The 18,273-nt window shown below is 33.3% G+C and overlaps 1 protein-coding gene across 4 annotated transcripts in view; it reads right to left on the reverse strand.

Annotated features, from left to right (window-relative positions):
* The window catches only part of FKBP5 (FKBP prolyl isomerase 5), a 159,825-nt gene that overhangs the window by 62,109 nt on the left and 79,443 nt on the right, over nt 1-18,273 (reverse strand). For all 4 annotated transcript variants that reach the window (XM_051996495.1, XM_051996497.1, XM_051996496.1 and 1 more), the window contains one exon: nt 15,566-15,710. In XM_051996495.1, the coding sequence (XP_051852455.1) occupies nt 15,566-15,710 (145 nt within the window). The remainder of the gene's footprint in view (nt 1-15,565; nt 15,711-18,273) is intronic.

An 18,273-nucleotide genomic window follows, 5' to 3' on the forward strand; every position in this document is an offset into this window, starting at 1 on the left:
TGAGTTCTCTTTCCTTCACATCATACCTTGTGGTTCAATGAGGAGGGAACAGGCTTTATTTTTTCTTTGTAAGCACTATAGTATCTTGCGCTCAAAGAATTATTTACTGAATTCAGATAGCATATCTTTTCATTTATTCAATTCAGCAGTAAGCATCCACAGTATACAACAAAATATCATAGCATGAAAGAAGGAGGTTAAGAATTGGGGGAGACAGAACGATATAAAAATAGTAGTAAACAGAAACTTTCCTAAAAAGAAACTTAAAACCACAATGGAGAGATAACAAAGTTAGCAATATAGAATAAAAATTGATATAAGTTCTGTACAATACAATAGTGAAGAATATTAAGTGTTGAGTAAGTAAATTATGAGAATAAATTTTTGTCAATGTGAGTAGTTTATAAAAAATCTAAATTTTTTAGAATAATTTTGTTTTGATACAACAGAAACTCATCACATTATTTCTCTAATAATAATTAAATAAGCAGCAGTTATTAAAATCTTAAAAATCCATGAATTAACAGCAGAAAGGCCCAATATATCAGACACTCTATTAGGTAATGGATAAAGGATATAAAGATAAAAATGAAATAGTCCCTGATCTCAAGGAACTTACATTTCATTAGGAAAAACAACACATATACAACACATATGCAAATTATGTACAATATTAATTGCAAAGTTTCAATCGTAATACAACTAAAAGTGCAACTTTTTTCATTTTCTACTTTTAAGAATTTATTGTTTGAAAAAAGTTTCGTGGCTTTTTTTTAGTGTTGTTTGGGAGGAGCAGAAATAAAAAGGAAGTTGGTCAATATTCCAAGTGAATTAGAACAGAATGAGCAAAGATAAATCATTAGGGATGAATGAAACAATTATGGGTAATATGAAGACAACCAATTATAAGTTTGTGTAGGACTTACACAAAGTCCTATAGTGTTTAAGTCCTATAGTCTCATTATAATTAGAGGTAATGTCTGATTTTTGAAATCTAGAGCCAATACAACTATACTAGAAAGATTTTAAGCATGATTCAGACAAAAGACTTCTGTTTTCAAAAATTCAGTCTAGCTAAGTATGAAGAGATTCATCACTAGCTGACCACTTGGTAATGAAAGTTTTGATTATGGTAACCTGAAGAAAATTACAAAGTAGTCCTCAGTTATATGCAGCCCAATATCGCTTTAAAAACAAACTTTTTTGGATATCTTTTGTTTTTATATCAAAGTTACTTAAATTTCTTCCCCTAATAATGAATCAAAGTGACAAAGAAAAACAATTGATAAAAGTGACCACATTTGATCATGTATATTCTGTTTATTCTGGTAATCATTTATCTCTCTGCCAGAAAGGAGAGAGAATATTTCATCATTTGCTGTCCAAGATCTTCATGTTTTTCATTTATATAAAATTCAATTTCATTTATTTTGTTTTAGTTATTCTGTTGGATCATGTAATCAACAAGATAGCAGATTAGACACCTTCTCCACTACTGACAACTTCTCAAACCTCTCTAAAATAGGAATTTTATCTGAAATAAAACAATTCTAGCTGTCTCCATGGTCTAAAACATCAAGAACTCTAAAGAGATAAAAACCCATGAATTACAGCAGAAAGACTTAATATCTTAATCCCTAAGATGCTCACTCAGAATACTGTCCCCAATCAGACATCATGTCTGGTAGGGCTTCACAAGTCAAATCACTGTTTTTTCACTCAGCCCATCCCTTTTCCCCTGCCACAGAAAACGAAATGGTAGAAGCTTGTTCTGTTTAGGCCTGCAGCTTGAGAGCATTCTGTACTGCAATAGAACTCTGATAGGCAGAATACTAGCTTGTGCAGCTATATGGAAAAATAAAAAGAAAAACTTCAATCCATGTTAACAAATCAAAGGAAATAACATATTGGAAATGTAAATTGTTCAATTGTTGTTTTTATTTGTACTCAAGAGTATCAAAATCCTGGCATTACAATGCCAGGGTCAATGTATAGTGTGACCAACTGTGGTTGATCAGATCAACAGAAACTTGGAAGGCTCTATCACAGGTTAGGCATAAAAAGTCTTGTAAACATTTGGAATAGAGATATTTCTAAGTTTGCACACCTCATGGTTTTTTTTTTTTGTTTGTTTGTTTGTTTGTTTTTTTGAGCGAGCGAAATTTTGTTTTGCTCAGAGCACAGTGCTTTCTCTGATATGGGCACACCATGATCATGTCTTCCATGTCTCACAATCAATTTCAAATTTTGTTAGAAAAATCTTGAGAATGTCCTTGTATCACTTCTTCTGACCTCCATATAAGCACTTGCCTTGTATAAGTTCTCTGTAAAATAGGGTCTCAGGCAAATATGTGTCTGGCATTCAAACAATGTGGCCAGCCCATTGGAGTTATGTTCTCTGCAGCAGAGTTTGAATGGCTGGCAGTTCAATTTGAGAATGGATCTCTGTGTCTGATACCTTATCTTGCCTAAAGACAGTTTTCCTAAGACAATTCAAATGGAAGTAGTTCAATTTTCTGGCATGGTGCTGTTAGACCTATTCAGGTTTCACAAGCATACAACAATAAAATCAACAAAAAAGTTCTGTACACCTTCAGTTTGGTAGGCAGCCTACTATCTCTCTCTCCCATATTTTCTTCTGTGAAGCTTCCCAGATATTGAGCTACTTCTGACAATGTGTGCTTCAACCTCATCTATATGCATGTTTATATGTACATCCCTGGAAAGTATACTGCCAAAATAAGCGTAATTATCCACAACTGTAATGGGCTGAGGCTTGAGTTGATGCACTGAGGTCCCAAGCACATGAGGCTAAATAGTAATTGGACCATACTCTATTAATATATAAGCTTGGAGAAAGAATGGCCCCCGCCCACTCTTTGTGCAAGTCCTGATGTGTTGTATAGGAAATGACGATTTTGGTGGGTGGAGGCAGGGGAGTGGAAAAGGAAGGGGAATGAGAGACTGCTTGCTTTTGCCATTGCGATGACCTTTCAGCTCAGATCTCCCTCTGTTAGCTGGCTTCCTGTCGCAGCTGCCCATATTGCTATCGCAATCCTTATTCATCTCTTCACTTCAATAAAGATTGAAGATTTTTCCCTTAACCTGAATTCCTGACTCTGGCTGATTTTAAATACGCAGTCATTACATTTGGCACCCAAAATACATTCAAAATTTCTCCATTGTTGTAACTAATGGTTCTACATATTAAAGGTACAGTGCTGACTGGTGAAAAACCTTTGTTTTCTTGGTATTGTCAGTCCAAAATTAGCACAAAGGGTAGAGAACACTTTGCTGCCTCTGAACAATGAGTCTGCACTGTGTACACAAATACCTATAAACAAAAAGTTGTACACCAAATCTCCTTCTACTTTAAGTTTTAGCTTATAGTCAAGTTAAATAATTTACCATTAATGTAGTAGCTAACCTTAATATCATTTTTGTCCTAAGTGAAAGTGTCTGACATCACTGAAAATTTCAAGAAGACTCAAATTAATCAATAAGCATTTATTAAGCACCTAGCATTGTCCTAGATGCTAAGGATACAAAATAGAAAGAATGAATAATCTCTAGCAAAAAAGCTAGTATTAGATTAAGTAGCATCATCTCATAAAACAGACAGAGATTATATAGGCTAAAAGACAATTCAATGAAAGTTTGGAAAAAGAGGCAAGTAAGCAAAATCATTCTGAGAATACTTACATATGAAACTAGAAGTTAAGATGTGAAAGAAATGCAAATTCATTATACATATGCAAATGAAAAACATATTATACCAAACTCTACCACAAAGAATACACTATACAAAAGTGACAAAAAATCCCTGAAGAGCTTGCAGAGAAAGTAGACATGACAATGATATAAAGCCAAGTGCTTTAAATTATGTGCACCCAAAGGTGATCTATGGTGTAAATGACGCAATTATAATGGCAACAAGGTTATCAGTTTACTAGGATACCTAAAGGAAGAAAAGACATCAAAGAAAAAGGGGTGTGTGTGTGTGTGTGTGTGTGTGAGAGAGAGAAAGAAATCTAGTACCACTTTAATAACAAAAAGAAAAGATAATTAAGAACAGCTAAACTAATGCTGATTTTTCTATCTACATACAAATGTAAGAATAATATATAAGTGAGAGGCTGCATAGTAAACTAGATAAAAAGCCAACTTTAAGAGCAAGACTTAGAATCACATCCTGCCTCTAGCAAATGGATTGTGTAACCCTGAGCAAATCTCTTAATCTTTCAATATTCTAGGCAGGTCTTGAAAACTTATTAAGTTATAGAGCTATTATTGATCTGAACTGATAGAGGGAATTTCGTCACTGGGAGAAACCGAGCATATGGAAAAAAATAAACAAACAAATCAAGAGTACTTTTGATGAAATAGGGAACAAACGAGTTTTCACAAATATTCTTTAGTACAAATAAATTTTCACCATTGCATAAGCCTGAAAGACATATTTAAAAAAAAAGATCATGCTGTGCTTATTATTTTTTTAGAAGACTTTCATGTAGTGGAAGAAAAGGCTTTTGAAAGTCTGTATTGCAACAAAAGGTTACATGCACCAAAACTGTGCAATATTCTTTGAAAGTTATAACAACAGAGATATTGACCTTCTAATTATTACTATCAGACAAGGCATAAAGCAAGGAGATGTATTCTCACAAAAGGAATTTACCACTGTCACTGAGGAGTTCCAGCACAGTATTTATATTGAAGAATTCCCTTTCAATGATGCAGTCTTCCAGCTTATTATATCAAGCCCCCAGAACAATGCGGTGTCTCATAGAAAAGATCTGTAACAACAGTCACTCAAGAGAACAGTCTAATCATCCAAGTAACAAAAATGAAGTAGATGTCAATTATCCGGATTATGATGTACAACTAAAAGGTCTCATAGATTGATATGTGCATATGTATAAAATATATAATACATATTATACAGATATCCATAAAAATATAAACACATATGTGTGTATTTGAGCCACTTCAAATGGACAACAGATTGGACCTAGAAAGAATCTGGAAGGGTATAGGTTGGATTACTTTAGGGAAATTGCAAAGTTCCCTTAATGACCTCAAACCTCTCTATAATAAAGATTCCTCTTTTTAATAATAACACCTTGTATTATTATGTGGTAAGTCATGGAACATTACAGTCTTGATTAAAAATGAGTTCTCAATTAAGAGGGCAATGACTGGCATAAGCTGGTTGCAGTACATAAGAAATAAACTATAAAGAAAAAACAGTATGAATGCTGTCATCAAACAAATGTATAATTGAAAAAGAAGATGAGCTGGTTATATAGCAAGAATGAAAAATACAAAGGCCATCTCATTTGCTCTGCTGATATCTTCATGATATAGAGAGGAAGTGAGAACATACTGGGCAGACCTTATGTGTTGAACTTAAGGGAAGACATGGACAAAATATACACCGTGTTGGTAGGCATGGAAAGATTAAGAACAGCATTATTGCAGGGCATATTGATATGGAAGATATACCATATTCAGTTGAGTGGTTTTGCAAAATTCCAAAACCAATTGTAACTCTTGTGTTCAAGATCCCTGCCTTCGTAGAGATTCAAAGTTTTCACATAATTGTTACCTGGGGTGTTGGCACTATCGAGAAAGACCTGATCAAAGCACTGAAAATTGGAAGAGAATTAAGTTCCATTCAGATGTCTTCAATTATTATCACCCAGACTTTGCCATTACCAGAGTATCTTTTCCTTACTGGATCTCCTACCACCTTTCTAGTTGTCTTTTATTTATTATTTTCATTCATTAGAATGTAAGCTTTCTTATAGTAGGTGTTCTTATTTGTTTGTATTTTTATCTCCAGCACTTAGCACAGTATCAGGAACATAGTAAGTGCTTAATAAGCTCTCTCTCTCTCTCTCTTCAGGGTCTAAAATACCAGTTTGGAGAAAACAGTGGTTAGAGAAGAATTAGAAATAGTAAATATAATCATCACAAATCATTTCTATTTTGCTTTTGGAATGTGGTTTTTTAGTTTATATTTAAATATGTGTATGACTGATATTTTTGGAATTTACTTCAAAATAAGTAAATAGAACTATACTATGAAGTCTTGATTCAGGAGAACTGGGAAACTATCCAACTTCCTATTCTATTTTCTTTGAAATTCCTCCCTCCAACCTATTTGATGCTGGCATAAAATTATAATCTTTCAGATTTGATTTTCAAGCTTTTCCTAGAGAGAGGGAATTAAGTGTTTTAGTTTCAAAGCGCTTCTTTGCCTACCAGATACAAACTGGAAATTTGGGTATCAAAATTATATGTATATATCATAAGCCAATTATCACTAAGTTTTTTTTTTTTTTTTTTTTTACTGACTGAGTTATATTGAAGAACAAATCATTTCTATTAGTACATGTTTCTGTAGTAAAGGTTGATGATAGAAAAAAGAGAAGATAGATATAAACAATGTCAGATTGATTATTTTTGCTTTTCCCCTTCTTTCTTTTATTCTCAGTTCTTGGGATAGCTCTTTCAGGAAGAGAGTAGGAAGCTAATAAAATTAATTTCTCTTGAAAGCAAACAGAATTAACTTGTAAATTTCTTTGGTCCTGGAGTGTTCTTTCCTTTTGAAAGTTGATTAATGGCTTGTTCAGTTTCTTTTTCAGATACTGGGCTTAAGAAATCTATTTCCTATTTTTGTAATCTGGATATTTTATATTTTGTATAAATATTTATCTATTTCCTCTGAGTTATTAATTGGTTAGCATGATAATTGAAAAAATAATTCTGAAAATTTCCTCTATTTCTTTTTCAGCTGTTATTTTTGTTACAATTTAGTTTTTCTCTCCCCTTTAATAAAATCAATTAAAATTTATCTAAGATTTTAGTGGGTTTTTTAGTTTCTACTTTTTTTTTTTTTTTTTTTTACTAATCTTTTTCTTTAATCTTCCTAATTTTTACTTTGTAATTTAGTTGGAAATTCTTGATTTTTTATTGAGGGTTTTTTTTTTTTTAATTGTATGCCTGATTCACATAAATCTGGGCATATTGTCTCATTATTGTCATTTTCTCTGATGAAATTTCCTAATATTTCAATAATTTTTCTTCGACTTACCAGTTCTTTGAATAATTTAGTCTCCAATTATTTTAAGTTCTTTCTTTAAGGATGCTTTATTTTTTATTATTATAGCTTTTTATTTACAAGATATATGGGTAATTTTTCAGCATTGACCCTTGCAAAACCTTCTGTTCCAACTTTTCCCTTTCTTCCCCACCCTCTCCCCCAGATGGAAAGTAGACCAATACATGTTAAATATGTTAAAGTATATGTTAAATACAATATATGTATACATAAAGGATGCTTTATTGAATAGTTTTTATTTTATTATAATCTGTAAATGACATGTATACTATGTTTACTTTTCTACACTTTTTGTAATCCTTATTCTTTTAATTAATGTCATTAATTTTTCAAAAGGTAGTATGTAAACCTGAGATGTACATTAATTCATTTATATTCATATTCAGCAATCATCAGAAAGATATCATCTTCAATTTTTCTTTCTTTTTTTGTTTTTTGCTGAGGTAATTGGAGTTAATGAAGTGACTTGCCCAGGGTCACACAGGTAGGCAGTGTTAAGTATCTGAGACCAGATTTAAACTCTGGTCCTCCTGACTTCAGGGCTGGTACTCTATCTATTGTGCCATCTAGCTGCCCCGATCATCTTCAATTTTTTCTAGAGTTCTATTCAGGTCTTAACTTTTCTTATTTTATCTTTTAGATTTGTCTAGGTCTAAAAGGGGCATATTAAGAAACCACACTACTAAAGTTTTTAAAGTTTATTTCTCCCTCCAATTTAATTTTTTTTTGAGTATTTAAGTGATATTTTATTATTTGCATATATAAAATGTTTAAAAATTACTTACTCTCTACAGAGTCCAAGCATGCAATAATTTCTCTGCTTATTTCTTTTAACCTTTTTTTTTATTTACTGGAAACTTACCTGAACATAATTGCTACCTTTGCTTTTTTGAGTTTAACTGAGGCACAGCAGACTGTGCTCCAGTCCCTCATTTTAATTTTGTGTGACTTTTTTGTTTCAAGTTTGCTTCTTAAAACCATATTGTTAGATTCTATTTTCTAACCTGCTACCTTTTTGTTTTACAAATGATTCCATCTTTTTGTATATTTTCCATCATCCTGTCCTTTTGTAATTTTTCCTCTCACCTCATTCTTTACAAATAAGAAAATAGTTGAAGGAATTTCCTTGACAATTGTGAATAAAGAAGCCTGTTTCTTTTTTGTTACAATTCTTCATTTTTCTATCCTAAGCCTAATTCCAGGCTTTTACTTTTTCTTCTTTTCCTTTTAATTCTTCCTTCAAGTTCCTCTCCAACATTCAAATTTGTTTTGCTTATGACTATTCCCTTATATATCTTGCCCTCTTAAATCCTTTTTTACCACCCTCTTTGTCCCAGTTCCTTATTTTTTCTTTGATTTTAAATGTATTTCTACACTAAAATCTATGTGTTAATTCAATTCAGATGAAAATGAGGTTCATAGGATGCTCTTACCTCCATGACTTTGTATTTCATCTTAGGTATTACTACGCTGTAGTGATTTTCCTCTCCATCTTTTTCTCTTCAGTATAGTACCCTACCTCTCTGATTTTTTTATCTTCTCCTAAGACCATTAAAACTAACTCATAGAGAAAGGTTAAACTGACAGATTAGTAGGTAAAGAAATTAAGATTTTGAGAAAATACTTGCATCTTATCTTCCTCTTAACCTGTAATCAACTTATCCACACATATTCTGTTTCAATTAAACAAATAGATATACATTTTTATGTTTCTCTTAACACCTATATTTCCATTTAAGAAGCTAGATGGAACTGGATCTGACTTCAAATCTAGCTGACTGACCCTGGGCAAGTAATTTAACTTGTGTTTGCCTCAATTTCCTCAACTGCAAAATGAAAATAATAACAGTATCTACCTTGAAATAGTGTATAGATCAAACAAGATATTTAGAAAGCACTTAGCACACTATTTGGCATATAGCAGATGCTATATAAATGCTTATTTCCCCTTTCCATTTCAAAATACTTATTCAGTTCTGGCCTTTTCATTGGAAATGCTTGAAAATTCTCTTTTTCCACTAAAGGTACACTTATTCCCCCAGTAATCGTTTATATTTAGCTTTGACACAAAGGTTATCCTTGTTTGTAGACTTTTATCTCTTACCTTTTGGAACACATATTCCAAGTTCTCCTTTCTTTTATAATGCAAACTGTCAGGGATTGTGTAATCCTTACAGTAACTCCTTTGCATCTGAATTCCTTTCTGACTATTTGTATAATTTTTTCTTTGTTTTGGAAAGTCTGAATTTTGACTATGTAATTCCTTGGAATTTTTATTTTGAAGTTTCTTTCTGGAAATATTAAGTAGATTCTATTTTCATTTTGCTCTATAATTCTAAGATGCAGTTTTCTACTTTCCTGAACTTTTTTTCTTTCCTGATCATAGTTTTCAGATAGTTGGATAATTCTTATATTATTTCTTGCCTTGACCTGAGTTCCCAAGACAGTTGTTTCTAATATTATATTTCTTAGATTAAAAAAAAACTTTTTTTTCCAGTCTTTTAGTTTTGGTATTTCTGGTTGCCCTAATCAGTTATTTTCTGTCTGGCCTACTCAAATTTTCAAGCCTTCAGTTTTTGATTGAAGTTTTTCCATCATCTATTCTAATGTGTCAAATTTCCTTGCCATAATTTTCTTCCTAGTTATTTCATTCCCCATTTCTTGTTGCATTTTCTCTAGGTATTCCTGAACTTTTTGTCTTTTTCAGGGTTTAAAGGTTTTACACCAAGTTTTTGCTGATGTCTGGAGTTTTTCTTAGTTTTCTTAAGTGGAGAGATTAGGAGGTGGCCTGCAATTGGATCAAACTCTACAAATAAAAGTTGAAGATAGGGCCCCACCCCCACAGCTGTTTCAGTAACTTCTCTCAAACTAGGCTCTTGCCACAGGTCTCAGGGAAAGTTTTGGATAGGCTTTTGACACAGGCCTCAGGGAAAGTTTTGGATATCATATTTTGCCTAAGTCCTTTCTCAGCTTCTCACTTCCCAATGCTCAGAGGTTCCTCTTTCTATTAGGCAAAAAACTACTGGGACTCAACTTGCCTCAGACCTTAGAATGTTGCCCTGAAACACCCAGAATGCCTTGTAACTGCTCTTTCTCAAATCCATATAGGGCTGAAACTTGCAGAAGACATGGACTGGGCTTCCTCACTGTTTGGTCCATGCAGGAAAAACTGTGCTCAACTGTCCAAAGAAGCACAAAGTCACTCTTTTATATCCATGTATCTCAGAAGAAGTTCAGGCTGGACTTGGGTCCTGCCAAGCTCAAGCAGTGAGTACTCTTAATTATTCTAAAGGCTCTAAGAGCTGGGATTCATTTTTGTTCTCTAAGCTTTGGGTGCAATGTACCCCAGCTTGCTATCCATGTTGCAGAATTCTGAAGAGGTCCCTTTTGTAGATTTTCATGTTTGGTGAGAGAGTTCATAAGTGATTCTATTTCCTCAAAGAATGATGTATTTTAACCCCCAGTGGAGTATGTTCAAGAGATCTGGAATCCTTTTCAGCCTAGAACACTATTTTCCCATCTCAACCTAAATTTGTCTTCAGTAGGAAAGCTTTAAAGAAGAGTAGTTTTAGGGAAAAGATAATGAAATCTTCTTGGGATATGTTGAGTTTGAGATGCTTATAGTTTCTGGTTTAGAAAGTTCAAAAAATAGTTGCTAATATAAGCATGGATCTTGGGAGTGATTCATGCTGGATATATAGATTTGTGAATTATCTGTTCAGAAATTATAATTAACTCTATGAGAGTTGATAAGCTAACTGATAAGAGAAAAAGGAAAGAAGAATGTTCAGAACAGAACCTGGGGTTACACATCACAATTAGGGGTTGTAATATGGATGATAAATACACAAATAAATTGAGAAGGATTGGTCAGAAAAGTAAGACAACCAGAGAATGTAGTGCATGAAAGTATAGCAATTAAGTCAGAAATAAGAGTGAGGTTAACTTGAGTATGTTTGAAGTTAGAAGAGAAGGAAACACTGAATAGGGAAAGACTGAATATGAGAGAAAAAGGAGACAATTGAGAAGTCAATGTGCTAGAAAAGAGAGAAAGGGATGAGATCAAGATCATAAATAGGGATTGGACAGGAGAAAAGTCAGGGTGATGACAAGAGGTTTTTTGATATTTTGATATTTTAAGAGGAAGAGAAGAGTACAAATAAAGAGGTAATGTCCTCAGCAGAGAAAGTAGAAGAAAGGAGGTATGGGAGATTGAGGAGAAAATAAAAAGTTTGGAAAGATTCTTTGGATAGACAGGGAATTCACTAGTGAGGAATAAAGGGATTGCCCTGCTACAACAAAGTAACAAATATATAGTGAATCAGCTTTGGTATATGGCTTCCTCCAATTCAATTTAGCAGCAAATGAACAGGAACAAAATTGTAGATGACAGAATAATACAAAGTATGAGTTTTAAGGCTTGATAAGGATAAGCAGCAAAAAGGCAAGGGAATGAAGGATTTGAAAATAGAGGATATTGGGACAGCTACATGGTGCAATGGCTAGAGCATTAGCCCTGAAGTCAGGAGGACCAGAGTTCAAATCTGACCTCAGACACTTAAGAGTTCCTAGCTGTGTGACCCTGGGCAAGTCACTTAACTCCAATTACCTCAGGAAAAAAAAAATTAGAGAACATTGTGAATTTGAACTGTTGACAATGTCAAGATTAAATGGGTCTGAGAAAGTACTGATGGACAGAGGTACTAGAGATATTAATGAAAGTAAAGAATAAATTTAGAGGGTGAGATACAGGGCAATTAAGGTATGGGTAGTTCAATGGACCTTCCTGAATTCAAATTCAGCCTAACATTAGCTGTGTGACTATGGGCAAGTCACTTCACCCTGTTTATCTCAGTTTTCTCATTTATAAAGAAAATCCCAAATAGTTAGACAAGGCTGAAATGACTGAACAACAACAACAAATTATAGGAATAGATGGAATGGTAGGGTGTTATAGTTAGATAGAGGAATGTCAAGAGTTAGCTGGGTTGTTTTTTTTTTTTTAAACCACTTAAGATAATGATGAGATCCAAAGTGTGACTGTTTGACTACCTTGTGTAGAGATGAGGTGGAGTGGACAAGTAGATCAAAGAATATGAAGAGTTTGAGGAACTTGAAGACTAGTAGGTTTGAGAAAGTATCAATAAAAATATTGAAGTCTGCAAAAATAAAGGCAGGAATTGGGAAGAAAAAAAAAAGAGTCAGGTATTAAATTCCTTAAGAAAGGAGGGAGGGTAACTGAAGGACAAGCAAAGAAAGGGTCGCCTATATAGGGCAAAAGATTTCAATACAATGAAGGAGGAATATTTACTGAGTGATGAAGTTAACTGGAAAGTCTGGAAGTGGTAGACAGAACTAAGTAGTATTTCAACTCCCCCTTTAGGAAAAGTGTGTTGGAGGTTATGAGAAAAGGTAAAACCAGTGCTGAAAAAAATAGTGAAAAACAAGAATATCATTTGGTGGAAGCTAAATTCTTGTCAGTTGAAGTCAAAGAGAAGAGAAAGCAGAAAAATTTGCAATTTATGAAATGGGAATTTCAGAGAGCAGAGTGAAAGGAATGGACATAACTGGTATACAATGGTAAGGAGGTTGAGAATTCAGGTGTCTGGAAAGAAGGTGGCTTCTAGAAGGAAGAAATTTGGTCAAAGAATGGGTTTGGGGAAGGGATAATGGACTCTGTCTTAGGTTGAATTTGAGATGTTTCCAGGAAATCTGGTTTGAAATGTCCAGATAGGCAACTGGCAATACAGGACTAGAAGATAAGAGACAGATTTTAGCCGCATATATAAATCTGGAAGTTATCTGTATAGAGATGATAACTGATGAGGTTACTAAGTGAGACGAATATAGACAGAAAAGAGGGGTCAAAGAAGAGCTTTGGAGATATTGTGGATTTGAATTGATTAATCTCACTGTCAAGCCTAAGTCAATTAAAAGAGTAAGGGCATATAAAATGGATGATGAATGAACAAAGGAGACTAAGATGTGGTTGGATAGGTAAGAGGAATACAAGAAAAAACAGTCTCAAAAAATTCAAAGAAGATTCAACTATTAGGAAAGAGAGAGTTCAATAATGTCAAATACCGGGAACATGTCAAGAAGGATGGTAATTTGGAAAATAGGTCATTAGATTCCATAATTAAGAGATAATTGTTTACTTTGGACAGCGGTTTCAATTGAGTGATAAGGCTAGAAAATATTGTTAGAACATTGTTAAGGAAAAAATGAGAGAAGAGGAAGTAGAAGCACCAGTCAGAAACAAATTTTTCAAGGAATTTAGCTGAGAAAGGGAAGAGGAAATAAAAGACAAATGCTGTAAAGGATCATGGAAACTGGTAAAAGTTTTAATGTCACAAAAATCTACTGTTAAAATATGGCATAGTGGGGGCATCTAGGTGGCGCAGTGGATAGAGCATCAGCCCTGAAGTCAGGACCTGAGTTCAAATCTGACATAAAACACTTAACATGTCTTAGCTGTGTGACCCTGGACAAGTCACTTAACCCCAATTGCCTCAGCTCCCCCACCCCCCCCAAAAAAGGTATAGTTTAAATTTCTTTCTTTTTAAACCAATGCATGTTGCTATAGTCATAGAACTATATTTTCTAGTAGCCAATGGTGATGAAGCTCATTTGAGGCAAGCTGGAACCCCACATTATTTTACTTGCAGTGACTGAGGGTATTTAAGTCACATAAGTCTGTTTACTGGGAAAAGAGCTTCTTTGCACACTTTAATTTTTCCATCTTTAAAAGAGACAAAAGGTTAGAGCTACAACAGATATTAGTAAATCTTTCATTTTATAGATAAGGAAAATAAAATCCAAAGAAGTGAGGTGATCTGCCCAAGGTTACACATGAAGATAGTGACAAAGGATAGAATGAAAACCCAGGTCTCAAATCTCATGAGAATTCTTTCCATGATAATATGGGATTCTGGAATACACAGTTAAATATTTCTTTCTCTTCTAGTTAGCATTTTTAAAAGGACTACTCAGAAAAATAATTCATTTTGTTTAAATCTGTAGAAAAGTTAAATTCAAGGATTATCTTTATTAGTAAGTGTATCATTTTCTTGGGGAATATGGAAATTAAGTAGAATTTATGTCCTTTACTTGTTAAGACCTTAGCTATGAAAGAAATTCTTATATCAGAAAAAGTTCTGTATTTGAAGGCAGAGAATTTAGCTTCAAATTCTGACTCTGACACTTACCTCCTGCATAACTTTGGTCAAGTCAACAGTCTCTGTTGTCCCTCAGTTTCCTCCTGTGCAAAGTAAAAGGACTGAACGAGATGACTGCTAAGATCCCTCCTAGCTCTAAAGCTATGATCCTCTGGTCCTCGGATAGAACTACTTTAATTATGCTTACCTCCCTGAAGAGACAAATTCTATGGAAAGAAGAGGTATGGAGAAAGGAAATGCAAAGGATAAGAAACTGATACACTTTATGGTTCTATCAATTAAAAAAGACATCCATGCTTACAAGAACCAAATTGAAACAACATATAAATTTGACCATTATACTTATTAAATAGAAAAAATTAATATTATTTTTGACACTTCTCCCCCCGCCCCAGGAAAATGTGTACTCTATTAAATTAAATAAGCAATCAACAATTCCTTTTCATTCTACCTTGGCTGCCATGTTATTCAGGAACAAGAATATAATGAAAAAGATTAATCTCACAAGAAGTTCTAATTTAACTATGAAGCTCTCAATCCTACAAACAGAAGGCAACAAAAGCACAGGGGATAGAAAGGATAGCTTTGTGCCAAAGTGGGGAAGGGACCATCAAAACCAATTATAAGAATAGGATTAGTGATGAAAGAAGTCACCAGAGCATACTGGTGCCAATGTAAATGAAGGGTCAACAAGGGTTTCAGTTGATCAGTTTTTCATTTAATACCTTACTCCTCAGATTAGGAATAGATTATCCCAATCTTCAACCTGGTATTTAGCTTGGGTTTAGGCCAAAGTCCTTAAATTATAAATTCTAGGTACTTAAGAGAAGGAAAGGGTAATAATGAAACTCAATAATGACTGATGGTGGTTATGGGGATTTCCTTCTATCTTCTATCACACCAATCTGGGGGAAAAGTTCAATGAACTTCTGGAGGCAAGAACTAGTTCAGCCTATGGAAAAAAAAAGGAATCAAAGTAATAATAATAATAACAATGATAACAGAATCCAAATGATACCATCTATTAGATATACAGGGATAGCTTTACTATATATATTTTTCCCTCTTCTTGGCAGAAGAAAAATGATACTAACCGCTTACATTAAAGACATCTGAGGACTGAGGAGAAAACAATAACCATCATGCCTAAGATGCTAAAATAATTCTGTTTTACTAAGATTAATTTCTATTTTTCCTGTCCAAATTATTAGTAAAAAAAATTTAACAATTATTTCTTTGACTCAGAAGAATGCCCTCTTACCTTTGCCAAGACTGAAGACAAATGGTTCATTTCTATCATGACTAGAATCAAACTTTTTTCCATTGGACAATTTTCCTTTGTAATGGACATAAACTTTGTCTCCAATCATAGGCATTTCCTCATTATTCCCCACTCTTTTGACAATCTAGAAAAGATAGATATCAAGAAATAAGAAATGTGTTTTTACTTCATATCATTAAATAAGGATTAGAAAGAAAGGCAACCCAGTCTTCTTTTTTTTTTCATTCTTTAGGCAAAGTTATAGCTACACCACATTAGAGATAAGTTATCTGTCCCATTTTTAACAGCTTTTATCATAACTCTTACTGTCAGGAAATTTAGCCTTATAGTCAATTTAAACCTCTTATGTTGCAGCTTAAGCTCATTTCAGGTTGTACTGTTTATTTCAAAGAAGAGTCATGAATCCTTCAATCTCTACTGAACTCATTTCTTCCTTTTTCAAAATAAAATGTCCTCAAATCAAAAAGGGAGTTGGTTCCTATACAATTTAAGCCACAAAGCAAAATATACAAGAACATTCAATAAATGCCTACAACAAAATCTCATTGCATACTTCTCTTTACATCCTCTATCAGTCCAAACACAGCAGCTTCGGACTGCAGATTGTCCCAATAGGTTTAATATTTCAAAAAGTACTATATATATCCTAGTATGAACTGGTTGTACTTCACATTATTTGAATAAAACATATACAAGGTGCACAACAAATTAACAAAACAATAGAGTATAATGCTAATCAACTTGTTTTCTAGTAAAGGAAACACCAAAAGGACTCTCTTTAAAAATGAGCAATTATAAAATCAATAATACTTATTTGTTTAGTATTTGGCAGAGGAAGTTGCTAATGTGTTGAGTCAGTTCTAGAAAACAAAATCAATTCCAGCTGTATTGGTGGTGTAGTTTCTTCTGTAACTCATGTATACAAAACTAATTATTCCAAAGTAGATAACACTTTATAGGGCAGCTTAAGTGGCAAGATGGATAAAGAACCAGGCTTAAAGTCAGGAAAACTGATTTTCTTGAGTTCAAATGTGGTCTCAGACATTTATTAGTGATGTGATCCTAGGCAAGTTACTTCACTTTGTTTGCCTCATTTTCTCATCTGTAAAATGAGCTTGACAAGGAAAATGACAAACCTCCAACTATCCAAGAAAACCCCAAATGGAGTCACAAAGAGTCAGACTTGAGTGAAAAACAACTGAAAAAAGACAAAGATAACACTCTGGCTTATGTCTTTTCTGTGGAGCAGAATTGTCTGTAAATATTAGAGGTTTATCTTAAATTATTTTTTTCTGAACTATGAACATAAAACTTTGATTTGAAAGTGTCCCAATTCAAGATCTCTGATTTTCTGGATGGAGAAAATCTTTATAGTCACTTCAGAGCTTTCAAGAAAAAAAATTTCATCATATTAACACGTCCAATCTAAATATTCTATTCATTACATTCATAGATTTATAATTCAGATGGAAAAATTTGATATAATCTTAAATATTGAATATCATTTAAGCATTATGCTGGGAATATCTGAACCTCTTAAGTTTCTGGCCAGATGATCTTCTGTCTAGTTATAACAGAGGTGCATTAAATATTTCTAAGTGAAGTCCAAGTCATATTAAAATAAAATTGGGAAATATTTAATAAATGAAAAGTAAAATAAACCATAGCTAATGTTAAGATATGGTTTTTTAAGTCAATATGCAACCAACAGGGCTCCTTATATACAAGTTAGTAGACTTGCTCCTATTTGAATGTGAAACTACTGCTCTACAGAATGATTGCTAAGTTAAAAATTCCTAGCCCAAAACTTCAAATTTTGAGAAAGCTTTAAGAGCCCACAGCATCATTTCATTAATTTTGCCTCAGAAAGATAATACCATGACAAAATTCTAAGGCATTCAGCGTTTGCCTTTATATAGAGTTCTTATCAATCTTCAAAATTTGTTTTTGTACAAGTTAATAGCAGTATATACATACATATATATACACATACATAACATAGAAAGAGAATTAAGAAATTAATAAAACTGAACAAAACTTGTTCAGAAAGAACTCTATTTTCTATGACTGAAGACAAAAAGGTAATTGAATTGGTTAACCAAGTGATTCCATATGAAAAAGAGTTAATTCTCTACCAGCAAAATAAAGAAAATTAATTCAATTACACAAAATGACTGTATATAACAGTGGTATGTGAGCACAGAATAAATTAGGTAAAAGACTGTGTTCTAGATGCAGTTTTACCAGTGTTACAAGATTTTAGCCATGTAACCTTAAAGTCTCTAATACTCATTCAATTTCCTTATCTATAAAATCAAAATGTCTAAAATAAAAGGTTACTGTGACCTTCAAATGGGATTATGTACAAGCACTGTAAAATGTAATATAATATTAAATATGGGGTGGGATAGAAGAGTTAAGTTCAAAGACAAGTTGATCATTTGATTGAATATCAAGAATTTACTTCACACAAGAACACCATATGTGTAAATATTGAAATTCCTTGATTCTGGGGCAGCTAGATGGCACAGTAGATAGAGCACCAGCCCTGAAGTCAGGAGAACACTAGTTCAAATATGGGCTCAGACGCTTAACACTTCCTAGCTTTGTGACCCTGGGCAAGTCACTTAATCCCAATTGCGGGCAGAAGGAAGGAAGAAAGGAAAAAAAAAAGAGAGAAATTTCCT

Source organism: Antechinus flavipes, chromosome 4 (genome assembly GCF_016432865.1).
Source record: "Antechinus flavipes isolate AdamAnt ecotype Samford, QLD, Australia chromosome 4, AdamAnt_v2, whole genome shotgun sequence".
Lineage (NCBI taxonomy): Eukaryota > Metazoa > Chordata > Mammalia > Dasyuromorphia > Dasyuridae > Antechinus > Antechinus flavipes.